General features: G+C 38.1%; 1 protein-coding gene across 1 annotated transcript in view; it reads left to right on the top strand.

The window, feature by feature from the left end:
- PIK3CB (phosphatidylinositol-4,5-bisphosphate 3-kinase catalytic subunit beta) overlaps positions 1 to 14,091 on the top strand; it is an 81,876-nt gene that overhangs the window by 52,671 nt on the left and 15,114 nt on the right. Inside the window, 7 exon segments of the mRNA XM_032225669.1 lie at positions 1,618 to 1,671; positions 3,429 to 3,450; positions 3,453 to 3,536; positions 3,539 to 3,615; positions 7,850 to 7,913; positions 7,916 to 7,970; positions 10,757 to 10,898. Coding sequence (XP_032081560.1) covers positions 1,618 to 1,671; positions 3,429 to 3,450; positions 3,453 to 3,536; positions 3,539 to 3,615; positions 7,850 to 7,913; positions 7,916 to 7,970; positions 10,757 to 10,898 — 498 coding nt within the window.

The raw sequence follows: 14,091 nt of genomic DNA, 5'->3' as shown, positions 1-14,091 counted from the left end.
AATACCAAGAAGAAAACAACACCCTCATCAATTCTGACATGGCAAGCCACTGTATATAAACAACAAACTCTACTCCTTTCTAGCCCTGAAGATTTTACTTAACCGGGTAACAAAATATCTGCAAGAAAACAACCAATTTTAGAGACCATATGGACTCGAATAGTCACTTCAGTTTTAAATCTATGAGATTGTCTTCAAAACTTAGGTTGGAGAGAAGTTCTCTGTGTGTGTGTGTGTGTGTGTGTTTGTTTGTTTGTTTATATAAATAAATTTATATATTTATATAGATAGATGAACAAAGTTTCTATGAGAAATATTTAGCTCTTAATCCTGCAGATATGCTACTGTGTAGCTTCAGAATCCATATGTATGTTTCAATAGGGGAGGGGGTCATTTAAATCACAATATCTAAAATGTGCAGATCATTTGAATCTACAGTATCTTTGGATAGAAAATCTACTTTGTTCCTCCCATCTGTAGGAGGGATATAAACATACATTTTAAGTTGCGAATAGAATAGAAATAGCCGAAAAATGAAACAATACTATAGCTACAACTTGAAAACTTTAAATTGACAAGTTGCATAAATGGTTGTCTACAACAATGGTCCCCAAACTTTCTGGTTTACTGGCCTGGCAGGGAAGGGGAGAGGATGTTTCATCTGAGCACAAGGACAAATGGAACATTGTACAGGCTCTAGGTTAGAGATCAATATGGAATTTGGGCCAATTTGATGCCTATTTCCATTCTACTCTTTCTGCTACCATCTACTGCTAGAAATGCTGAAGCAAATGAATTGAGAATTTGAAACCATGAGGAATTTGAAATTACACTTTTTGTCATAAACCTGTCCCCAGTAGAACCTTGAATTTTACAGTCTCAAGTTGAATCTTTGGCACATCTAGATAGATCTGGATAAAAAAAATCCTGCATATTGAGCTAGAAGGTCTATTGGGCAAACCGAATATAAGTTTCCTTCTCCTTAATTAAAAGTAAATGCAACATTCCAGCCAGTATAAATCTGAAAAAGCAATAGTACTTAAACTTATATACCACTTTATAGCCCTCTCTAAGCAGTTTACAGAGTCAGCATATTGCCCCAAACAATCTGGGTCCTCATTTTACCCACCTTAGAAGGATGGAAGACGGAGTTAACCTTGAGCCTGGTGAGATGAACTGCCAAATTGCAGGCAGCAGGCCATCAGTAGAAGTAGCGTGCAGTACTGCACTCTAACCACTGCGCCACTGCAGCTCATTTTTACAATGTTCACAAATATGCGATTTCAAGGTCTGCATTCATTGTTTAGTATTTACATTTTGTTGCAGACCTTGTTATTGTTGGTCCAATGAATTTTCTTACAATGAAATAATGGAACCTGATTCATCTTAAGATATGATGATATAAGATGCAAATTTTGTATCTGAACAAGGACAGGAAGAGCAATGTAAATGACATTAATTACCTTACATGCACATGTTATTTATCAGGCTGCACAGAAACCAGTTAATCTTTAATTCTAATATTGTCTGACCTTGTTCAAGTATAAGTGTGTGTGTGTGTGCAGGAAATTTTAAATTTAAACCTAAATTTCTTAACATGAGTTAAATTTTCTGCAGATACTTGAAAAAGCAGCGGAGATTGCAAGGAACAGTGATTGTTCTGGCATGGCAGTAAGTATCAAAGATAAAATAATTGCCATTCCCCATTTAAAAAAGAATGTATTTATTTTATGTATTTGCTTTTACCATGTGCTAGATGCTACTATTCAGAAATAATTTGGTTAAATTGTGACATTCTTTCAAAATTATATTTCTAGTAAAATACATAAAAAATCCTGCTCGTTAGCAGTCCACTAAATTTTGTGAAGTGAACCAGAAATTGTGAACATATATGAAAATGAGAGTAAATTAATTCATATAAATACGTATTTTTATTGTACTTTTCTATGTTTAATATTTAGAATTATTAAAGCTTTTAATAGTGTAAGATAACCAATGTTTGTTAGCTCAGTAGAATGTTTTGACTTAAATATTTATTGTATATGAACTGTTCTGAAAGCACTATGTTTTGATTGTTACAGCTTTTTGGATTAATAAAATTTATTAGTAGACAATAGTCTGTAGGTGTTTTATATGAAATAGTCAGAAAAGAAATGGTTTTAAATCAGTGAAATTTGAGCATAGTTCTGCACTCTAATTTCATGATATATGAATGAATCATTGTCCTTGCTGTCACTTTTAAATTCCTTGCTCCTTTCTTCCCCTCTTATTTTTAATACCCTTAAATTTTTATTTAGCTTTTTATTACCCATAGCTTTCTAAGTCAGTTGAGCCAGGAGTTGGAATTGGCTGAGGCTTGGATATCACGTTCTGGTTTATTTAAATAAATATAGCTTGAATACAAGACAACATGGCAAATTGTGGGTAAATAAGAGCCTAAGTGGATGCTTCTACTTTCCTTTTTATCACATTGGATAAGCCACAACAGCTCAGGAGAAGACTTAGTGTACTAGGCATAATTCCAAAGTTTACTACAGGTTCATAGCAGCAAGAATAAATTTAGCACAGCATTGGAAAGGATATAAATTACCAAAAATAGCAGACTGGGAACTTAAACTTGGAGAATATACAGTAATGGCAAAATGCAGCAAAGCAAGTATAAATATCAATAAATAGCAATGTTGGATGGGGAATTCTGGGAGTTGAAGCCCACACAGCTTAAAGTTGCGAAGGCTGAGAAATATGTACAGTTTTTAAAGGGGGGGGGAATCTAACTAAAGCACTAAAATCAAAGATACACACACAAAAAATGAGATGTCTGTAAATGTTGTACATTAGTCAAAATATGATAAAAGGCAAGTTAGAAACTAATGTTTTAAATTTTTTAGTAGAGTTTCCACCTTCCCCCCACTTTTCTAGGTTTATTGTTTATATTGTATGTTTGAATGTGTATGGTGGGGGAAATGATTTCTACATTTTTCCCATTTTTAACACAGTGTTGAAACATAAATGTCAAAAGTGCTGTTGGATGTTGACTTCATGTGGAATTCTTCACTCTCCTTTAATCCGTACATTTACCTTTAAATAATACAAACTTTTGCTTTTATCCATTCTTTGAATTTTAAATTCAAATTCACTTCAGCAGAAATTTCCAAAGGAAATAGTAAAATAACAATACTGCCCCTTAGTGGTCTTCATTGAGAAGTGTATATTTCATGAACGACAATGTTGGCATTTGTGATGTATATAAAACTTGTAAAATGAATATGATTTGATAAACATTTACAGTTTTACACTAAAACAAGGGAAGTATCTGTTATGGTCCTATAGCATTTGTAGCAATACTAGAACATAAATGCTTGTTTTGATATATATGTAAAAATTTACAGAATGTTTGCTTGAACATTTATCAACATGCAACCCTCTAGGGTCGTGGTGGCAAAAAATCTACATTGAGCTAAAGGAGATCATGGAAAGGGACCCCTTATCTCAGCTGTGTGAAAATGAAATGGATCTCATTTGGACATTACGATTTGACGTCGTGAAAATTTTCCACAATCCCTGCCAAAACTGTTGCTTTCTGTGAAATGGAACAAGCTTGAAGATGTTGCACAAGTAAGGACATATAGCAAACTATGTAGAGCAATAGTAATACCAGGGACAAAGCGAATATTTTTTGCAGGAATGTGGCAGGTTATAATTTAAATGGGATATTGTTAATTGGAAAAACCTAGACATGCCAATTATTTACAGAAGAAAATGTTCTAATTTCATTTTCATCAATTTTGTTCAAAAAATGAAAATGTTATTGTAAACTGCTTACCAGTATTTTTCATTTGTAAATTCTGTCCATTTCTCTTCTGCAGTTTTTGCATTATTTTTAAATCAGGTATTTGGGAGTTGAGAAGGTGAAGGAACATCATTGTTAGTATACAAACATGGGTAGAGTTTCCTTTCCAAATCAGTCTTGAGTAATTGTAGCAGAATAAAATGTAGATACATCAGAGCAATTCCTAAATGTAGTTCATTTACATTTCATCATGTGCAAGGAAATACAGTATAAACAGTAGTCAAATCTGGATATTATGATATAGTGGCATTGCGTTCCTTTTTGGTTTGCTAAAAATGTTGTGTTTCCCCAAAAATATGACTGGGTCTTATTTTCTTTTGACACCCCCCTCCAAAAAAACAGCTAGGGCTTCTTTTTGGGTGGGTCTAATTATTGACTCACTGACTCTTCAGCAGCGGCACCAACAGCCCCTCCCAGCAGGAACCTGCTGCTGGCCCACTTCTTCTGTGGCCACTTACCGCCCTTTCACGTGTCACCTCCAGCCTCCATTATGCCATCAGAGCCTTCCAGAAAGTTATCTGCAGCTGAGAAAACAGGTTCTGGATGACACACATGGCACCCCCTGACTTCTGTTTCATCTTCATATCCCTTCCAGAAAGCCCTATGTAGCCAATAAAAGAGTTCCCCATCCCCACCCTAACTTAATTTTCACCTGTGTGCCTCGCCCCATCTCCTGCACCCTGGGGTGTGTGGGGGTATTAATTAGGGCTAGTTTTGGGGTTAGACCTTAATTTTAGTGAATGTGTTAAAAACATGATAGGGCTTCTTTTCGTTGCAGGTCATATTTTTTGGAAAACATGGTAACTTAATTTATTAATTGTTTTAGTACTGAATAGCATTTACCCAGTGTTCATAGTAGGATTTTTAGATACTGTTCTTTGGACCAGCTGCAGAAATCTGATTGATGTGCCATCCAGTTGTTTTCAACTCCAAGTGACTGTATAGATATATTTTCACCATGATGATTTATCTCAAAACTGGCCTTTCAGGTTTTCCAGTTGTGCAAAAGAATCTACCATATTTTTCAGAGTATAAGATGGACCTTTTTTCCTCAAAAATGAGGCTGAAAATCGGGGTGCGTCTTATACACCGAATGCCGCATTTTTTTTGCCTCCCAAAGCCCCGCCCCTTCACCAAAATGGCCATGCATACCCTTATGGAAGCTTTTAGAGAGCTCCTGGGGGCTGGGAGGACAGAAAGAAGCAAAAAACGGCCTTTTTTTGCCCCCTCCCCCCCCCCCCCCGCAGCATTCTAAGCCTCCATAAGGCTATGCATGCAAATTGTTTTACAAAAAACAGACCCGTTTTTGTGAAAAATGGGCCATTTTTTTGCTCATCCCCCCCCCCAAGTACTCTGCAACCCACCCCCCTCCCGCAAGGCTGTTCATGCCTTTTGTTTGAAAAAAAATGGGCCTGTTTTTGCAAAAAACGGGCTGTTTTGGGGAGGTTTGCAGAGTGCAAAAACTTTTTTTTTCCTTTTGGAAAGCTCTTTAACTGATTGATGAGAATTATAATGATCAAGTGCTGTGCAAGCAAAAACAAGGTGCGGCAGATTGTAAACTATTTTCTTCTCCAGCACATGAATAAGTAGAAACATCTACTTACCTACCTACCTACTCACTCTCTCTCCCCCTATCTACCTACTGTATTTCATACTCTTTCTTTCTATCCCTCTACCTACCTACCTACCTACCTACCTACACTCTCTCTTTCCCTACCTACCTACTGTATTCTCCCTCTACCTACCTACCTACTACCTACCTACCTACCTACCTACCTACCTACACTCTCTCTCCCTATCTACTGTATTTCTCCTATATCTTTTTCTATTTCTCTCTCTATCCCTCTACCTACCCAACTCCCTACACACTCTCTATCTACCTACCTACCTCTTTCTCCCTACTTATCTACTGTATTCTCTCTCCATCTCTTTCTATTTCTCTCTCTCTATCCCTCTACCTACCTACCTACCTACAGACACTCTCTCCCTACCTACCTACTGTAGTTCTCTCTCTATCATTTTATCTACCTACCTGCCTAAGTACTCTCTCTCTCTCCCTACCTACCTACTGTATTTTTCTCTCTCTCTCTGTCCCTCTCTATCCCTCTACCTACCTAGTTACTTTTTAAAAAAATGCCTCTTCAAAACCTTATATTCTGGGCATCTTATATTCAGAAAAATACGGTATTTAAAATATTACTGCCCTAATATTATTATAATTTAAAACCTTTTGAATAATCTAGTTGTATAAGATAATGCCATAAAGAATACTAATTGTCTGTTAATATTTTATAAGAGCAAAATTGTATATTGCATCAACCTTATTACATTCAGAAATGTATTAAATTTATTAAAATGTAGCTAGAAAGTGGCATAGTTCATTAATTCTGAAATTAGGAGAAAGATTCCTAGTTGCTGCAATTTTCCTATTTATAATGGGAACTTTTTTTGTAGATACTTTTGCTCTGAATCAATATATTGATTGTCCTGTAAAAGTATTATTGTTTTGGATTTGGTTTTAAGAAAGGAAAGCTTTGAGCCAGATGTGATAAGTCCCCTTGTTGGCCTCTGACCAACACTCTTAGATCAGCCAGTACCCACCTGGGATGTTGATCTAGCTGGTCAGCATTTCCCTCTTATTCAAGCTCAGAGAAAGAATGTAAACAAGAATTGGCTGTATTTTGGAATCTTTTTGGCTCCTTCTCAGGTCATTGAGCTCTTGTTTCCTCTAAGGGTCATATCACTTAACTTTTTCTAGTTCACTAACCTCTGCCTCTAATTTTAAGTTTTTTTAAGCATCATAATCCTAGTGGCAACAGAACAATAGTCCATATGTTGCACACATTTTTGAATGCTTGGATTCTGTTATCTGATATTGTATAGATGAAGCCAAATATACAGAATATTAAATTCCATGTTTCTTGCAAGGAAGGACTCAAGTTAGAGCTCTTTGGTGCTCAGCATGTTGAGTTCAAGTGTAATTCAGGGATACATCAATGCTCAAAGTATCCTTTGTATTTGCACTTTTACGATGGGGCAACTAATTTTAATATTAGCATTTAATCAAATAAGATACAACAGATAACAGGGTTGATATATGAGACTATTTCTATATAAAAATAACCAGTCCTTTGTCAACTTAATTGCCAATAGCATTTGTCCCTGTTTTTAGAATTTGCAAATAAACATAACTGAGCTAATTTGTGTCCAGATTAAGGGGATTATACACATCTCTTTCTTTATGTATCATAAATGTATTCTCTAATATTTCATTTGAATTTCATTTGATTTGATTTATATGAACTACTACCCCCTTGTTTCTCTTTAGTATTTTACTCTGCAGATCACCCTGATTTTTCTAACCCTCTGCACACACAGGGTCTTTATTCTGTCACAGGTAGAGGAATAATGAAGAGCTTTAAATCTCCCTCTTTTACATCATAGAAGAAAAGAAAACAATGCAAATTATTGACATTTTCTCCAACTGGCTAGAAATAGGAATATTAAAGAGGTCAGAGTTTGTGCTACCATTCTCCTCCTCATCAGTTTTGAACTGAGGAATGAAGTCTTAACTGGTGTCTCTCTATATATTATGTTTTACATCTCTGTGGAACATGTTTCCTTTGTGTATGTGAGGGGGCAATATTTTATTTATTACCTGAATAAAATCTCTAATTTTTTAGATTTATATTCAGTCCTTCCTCCATGAATTCAAGGCAACTCAAATGGGATTTCTCTCTCTCTCTCTTTCCTCTCTCTCTCTCTCTCCTCTCTCCCTCCCTCCCTCCCCCTCCCTCCCCTCCCTCCCTCCCTCCCTTCCCTCCCCCCTCCTTCTCCCATCCCCTCCCCTCTCTCCCTCCCTCCCCCTCTCTCTCCCCCTCTCTCTCTCTCTCCCTCTCTCTCCTGGCTCCAGTAGTCCAACTCTATTTATAGATGAATTCTGCTCATAAATATTTTATTTATTGAATTCTGCATATATTATGTTTATTTTCTGAACAGCTTCAGGCTCTTCTTCAGATATGGTCAAAACTGCCTCCCCGAGAAGCATTAGAATTACTAGATTTCACTATCCTGATCAATATGTAAGAGAATATGCTGTGGCCTGTTTACGACAAATGAGGTGAGTAGTGTGGTAACTTTATCCTAGTAACTGGCTCACAAGTTGGATCTCAACAAGAAAATCCTGTGGCTTTTACCTGAGTGAAATAAATTCTCCAACTCAGGAAACAATTCCAGCTGTAGGCCAGGCTAAAATCCCAGTTTACTGATGATATCAGTAAGATCAGTCTGGGTGGTCCTCCTTTGGGAAGTGGTGTCTAGTCAGGAGAGGACAAGTCTCCCTTTCTCTCTGGGGCAAATGCTACAAGCATTGGAAAGACACAGATGTTTTCAAAATGCCAAGTTAGAAAGCATCCAACTAATGTCCTATGGAGGTGACTCTTCGCAAATTTAGGATTATGTCATGTGAAACATACAGGAATGTACACTTGAGCAGATGTGCAACAGATTTGGTATGTGTGTTTATATAATAGGTTTCCAAGAATCTGTTTATTTGTTTAATTTTAAAGCATAGATTTATGTATTCAATGAATTTTTTCAGAAAAATCTTACTATTATCAGTGCGTGTTGTTGGGTTTGTGGGCCGTTGACTTTTCTGTACAGTGCTGTATATGATTAATAGCATTTCTTATTTATTTCCAAGGCTAAATTGCTAACAGAATATTTGACGTCCGTAAAATGTAAACAAGGGATTTTTCCCTGTAAAACTTGTCTAAGTTTGAGATAGTAACAGTATTTGAGAGGATTGTTTCTACTGAGCATTGGCATATTGTAATTATTTCATAATTTTTTATGTTTTGCGTGTGTTATATCTTTCAGGAGATCATTTGCATTCAGCATGTTATGTCAATTTTTGCAGGCATCTTCCTTTCTAAGCAATATATAAAACAGAAAGAATGTTTAAATAATCTCAGTTGACAAAAGTTATAAATGCTAGAGTCTGAGAGCGGAAAATGCCATAGTTACCAGTACCCTCTCTAATGTTGTTGTAGCATTATAGTAGTAGTTTAGTAGTAATTTATTGGCCTTGTATGCCGCCCACTCCCGAAGGGACTCCGGGCGGCTTACAATAAACAAGGGAATGGGATAAATAGACAAAACAACAATTTATAAATACACAACATCATAGTACCGGGGGCTGGGTACTTCAACAGCCCCCGGCCTGCTGGAGCAGCCAGGACTTAGTGGCTTGCGGAAGGCCGGGGAGAGTAGTAAGGGTCCGGATCTCCACGGGGAGGTCGTTCCAAAGGGCTGGAGCTGCGACAGAGAAGGCTCTCCCCCGGGGAGTCGCCAGCCGACATTTGGCTGGCAGATGGAATCCAGAGTAGGCCTAGTCTGTGATGTGATTAGGCCTATTCTAATGATGTGACTTAGTGTACTAGTTACATCATTATTGTGCTCTAGAAGGGTCTTGAGGAGAATGTTGGCAGCCATGACTGGATGACTGAATTTAGTGATTTATTTTTTTTGCTTTAGTACTAGAGTATTCTTTTATATATGAATGGATAAAATATATTTTCTCTGTTGATATGATCATTATTTGCAATTTCATTTGAAATGAAACATACGTATTTTCTTCAGCAAGAAAGTTGGAAGGTGGAGTCTTTGAACTTTCCCATTGATCTTAAGATAAAATTCATGTAACTAATGTTAAGAGTAAAGATGTAGATATCTATGACACCTAAGGAAGTTGACAGTATCTTTCAGAGATGAATCCAGCCACCTGTAAATTATAACTTTCTCCTTGTGGTGATGGTACCTGCCTCCAGACAGGGCACAAAGACATGAGCTAGGTCTGTTGCCTGTCTTGAAGGAGGTGATAGTGTATCTCCTCCTCAAAAAGCAATCCTTTGGTCTGAACATCTCAGAAAATAATCAGCAAGTCTCCAGCTTGCCATTTCTTGGCAAGGTTGTTAAGAAGGTGATTAGATTTCAGCTACAGAAAATTTTGAATGGCAAGAGTGTGGTACAGAAATTGGTTGTTCTTGTGAAATGATTTACAGGAGAATTGTTTACCAGATCGTTTTGACTCTGTAAATTGCTTAGAGAGGGCTGTAAAGCACTGTGGAACAGTGTATAAAGTGCTATTGCTATCTTCTTTGAATTTGCATCAGCTGCCCAGTAAGGAGATGGCAACTGGCTAAAGAGCGATTCAGGTTATGTATATGCAGATTCATTTTTATGTATTGGTTGCATTCTTGGTCCTGCACAATGGTCACTCAGATTTTCAAAAAGGAGATTGGGAAGGAGTTGTATTCACTTGCTTCAGCCTGACCTTTTACAATTCCTTTTATATATCTTAAGATTGTCCTTCCGCTGTATTTTCCATCTATTCTACCTAGAATATTATACGGTCCTTGCTAAGGAGTACCCTCTATTAGGACACCTATAGTAGCATAAGAGAACCCAGCATCAAGTATTCTCTATAGCAGGCCGCCTCCCCTGGAATGGTGTGCCACCTAAAGCTTGAATGGCTCTCACAATCATGGCATTATGGAAATTGACAAAAACAGGCCACTTTTTGATCTGTCATGATACCACTTGTTAATTTTCCAAATATTTAGTTTTGTGTTTTGTTCTAATTAAGTTTGGATTTTTATCTTATTTTTAAAACTTAATTTTTTAAGAAGGTAGCTGTATTCTTTTGGTTTTTTGGGAGCTAAATACATCTTACAAATCAGTAAATATATACCAGTATGTACATAGTGTTTTATTCTTGATTTTAATTTAGCTATTATATTCTTCAGTGAGAAAGTTTAAATGACAATGTAAAAATAGTATAAAATTGAGAATGCATTTATCCAGATTCCACTGGGTTTTATCCCCTTTTTTCTAACCTATTTCTAGTGATGAAGAACTTGCTCAGTATCTCCTGCAGCTTGTGCAGGTCCTGAAATATGAAGCTTTTCTTGACTGTGCCCTCTCCAGATTCCTATTAGAGAAAGCCCTGGCAAACAGAAGGATAGGACAATGTTGTTTTGGCATTAAGGTAAGATTTGAAATGAACTTGTTATACAAAACACCTGCAGCAAATAAGAAGGGGGCCCTCTACTCATTCCAAATATTATATTTGGTTATTCTGTTTTATATCATATGTGTATAATTTATGTTTTCACTATACCAATTAAATAGAATGCTTAAAAGTAGATGACATTTTAAAAATGCTTTAATTGTGGGATTTTTTCAAACACCAGAGAGAGAAATGGTTTATTTTTACCATAGTCAATGGTAAATAAGTGAATTCCAAATAGATATACAATATACAATTCTTGAATACAAGCATATTACTAAGAATCAATTAAAATGCATGTAAAGGTAAATGCATAACTATAGTCAGTTGGATAAACCATCTACAGTTGAATGATCAACTTGGAAGAAATAGCTAAGAGTTGCTTAAAGAAAGATTTGCTGTAGTTTCTGAAGCAATTTTTTGTGACACTGATCTCATTATAACAGCTGGATATAAAGGGAATGAAAGTACTTGACCACAAATGGATAACAATTCTTGCTGAGTGTCAGCATAAGGCAGGAAGTAAAATATGATGCAGGGTTTCATTGTGATCCCATTTGAGTGGAGACACTGCAGGACTGTTATCTAGCATGGTGGATAAGTAGAGAAAGGCAAAAATGTTTTCTAGGCAAGATTGACAGGTCTATTTTTATCTTTGTGTCCTTGGCATATTGCCTAAGGTTGGTTGAATGTTCATTCATAGCCCACTGAGAAATTGTGGCCCATGAAAATCAATGTGGATAACCAAGATTAGAGGAGACAGAAGGCTGTAAGAAAAGTACCTTAAGTCAGTAAAATATATATGAATCCAAGTAGATATTTCAGTTTTAAGTAACTGGCTGCATGGTACACCATTGCATTAAGAATGGAAGTACCGTGTTTCCCTGAAAATATGACCTGTCCTGAAACTAAGGCCTTACCATATTTCTTGTGTGGGAAAAATATAAACATCCCCTGAAAATAAGCCTCCTGGACAACCCCCTCCCTCGGCCAGGCAGAGCACTGCTCACCGACCTACAGTATCCCGAAGAACCAAGCTGTGGCAGTTGGGGGAAAGGCACTCACATTGCTTGGCGCCTTCGGGATACCGCTAGGTTGGGAGTGGTGTACTGCCTGGCTAGAGTGAGAAGTTGCCATGTGGCTGCTTCCTTGCAAGTGGGCTCCCGAAGAGCCGAGCACAACCTCAGGGTGAAGCAGCATGAGGTGACCACACTCACGAGCAGCCGCCCAGCAAACCCCCCTCACCAGCCAGGCAGAAATACCATTCACTGACCTAGGGGGTGTCCCTAAGGCAGCAAGGCCACATGGCACTCTGCCACCCCCCAGCTCCCACAGTTTGGCACATCAGGATACTCTCTAGGTCAGTGCATGGAGCTCTTCCTGGCTGGAGAGGGTAGTTCCACGACCCACCTGTTCCACCCCCAGGTCGCATGCCTCCCAGCCTCACCATGCTCTGGCTCAGCTCTTCCTGCAGGGCCAAGGGTGCCACCGCGCTCTGAGCATAACTTCTTCTCCAGCTTCCAAACTTCGGAACTCGGCTTCCGATTCCCTCCAGCAGTGGGCCACTCTAGGAGTATACTCTATGGTGTGGGCTGGCTGCCATAGGGCCCACAACCATTAGAGCACACTCCTAGAGCAGCCGCTGCTGGAAGAATTGGAAGCTGAGTTCCGGAATTTGGAAGCCGGAGAAGTTTATGCTCGGAGCACGGCAATGGCAGCAGTGCCCTGGCTCTGCAGGAAGAACTGGGCCAGGGCATGGTGAAGCTGGGAGGCATTGTGAGATGGAAGTGGAACAGGCGCTCGCGCAACCTCCCTCTCTAGCCAGGCAGAGTTCCATTCACTGACCTAGGGGGTATCCCGAATGTGCCAAGCTGTGGGAGCTGGGGGACAGGCAGAGCGCCACATGGCTTTGCGCCTTAGGGATACCCCTAGGTCAGTGAATGGTACTCTGCCCGGCTGGAGAGGGGGTTTGCCAGGTAGCTGCTTGTGAGCGTGGTCACCTCATGGCTGCTTCACCCCTGAGGCTGTGCCCGGCTCTTCAGGAGCCTGCTCGCAAGGAAGCAGCCGCCCGGCAACCCCAAAACAATAAGCCCTCCCCTGATAATAAGGCCCAAGCCATATTTTTGGGATCAAAAGAAAATAAGACCCTGTCTTATTTTCAGGGAAACACAGTAGGAAACTTGGAAAATGAAACTTAAAAATTGGCTTTGTATCAAGTGGAAGGGAATGACTTGTAGGGACTCAACTAAACTCTAAAAAAGTGGAATGTGAATCTCAGCCAAGAAGAGTTTAAACACTGCAGGTACAAACTGAGCTCCTTTGGAGCCTATCAAATTAATTTTACTCTTTTCATATGTCACATCCCAAAATGAATTCATCAAGGTTTTAAGGGCTTTTGAGAGATGGTGCCCATGAAGGCGGAACTGCTATGAGACAGCAGTGAAAAAATAGTAAAGGTTTAGTCTGCAAGTATCTTGCATTATATAGAAGATTAAATAAGTGTTATTTTGATAATAATCGTGTTCTACTTGTATGGTTTTTCCATATATTTTTTTCAAAGTATTTCTTTAGAAGCAGAACCACGTAATTTCTTTAGGTAGTTTCTTTATAGTTTATCAAATATTTATTTAAAGATGTGTATATTTTTCCCTTGTCCCTTTTAATGTTGACACAGTTGTGTTCTTCAAAAGCAACAAGGTAGCTTGGGCTTTTGCTTAAGTCTTGGAATTCAGTGAACTTTTTCTTTACTACTAGAAGACCAGTCTTGGATTTATTTACATTTTATACATTTGTGATAAAATATATCAGAAGATTCTTTTTGTTCCTCATAAAAATCACAATCATGTGTGTGGTTTCATTCCATACAAGATTGTTTTACATCGTAAGGTCTTATTCATTAATCCTTAGATCCATTTTTTGTCCCCCATTGAATCAGCATCTCAAAAAGCATTGATCCAGCTGAGATAATTAAAGAGAAAGGATCCATCAGATTGTTCTTCTAATATTCTACCTACAGTTAATGAGTAAAAACAGTAATGATCAGGCTTTTAAACTGCAGCATGCCTTCAAAATGCCTTCTTCTCCCTTTTGATTTCTAAAGCTGCAGTTCCAAAAGTCATGCTTCCACTCCTTTTGATACTTCTATAGTCTGGAGCTCTAAAGTTATATTGAC

Source organism: Thamnophis elegans, chromosome 10 (assembly GCF_009769535.1).
Source record: "Thamnophis elegans isolate rThaEle1 chromosome 10, rThaEle1.pri, whole genome shotgun sequence".
NCBI lineage: Eukaryota > Metazoa > Chordata > Lepidosauria > Squamata > Colubridae > Thamnophis > Thamnophis elegans.
The sequence above is the reverse complement of the archived record's forward strand: the minus strand, read 5'-3'. Positions and strand labels throughout refer to the sequence as shown.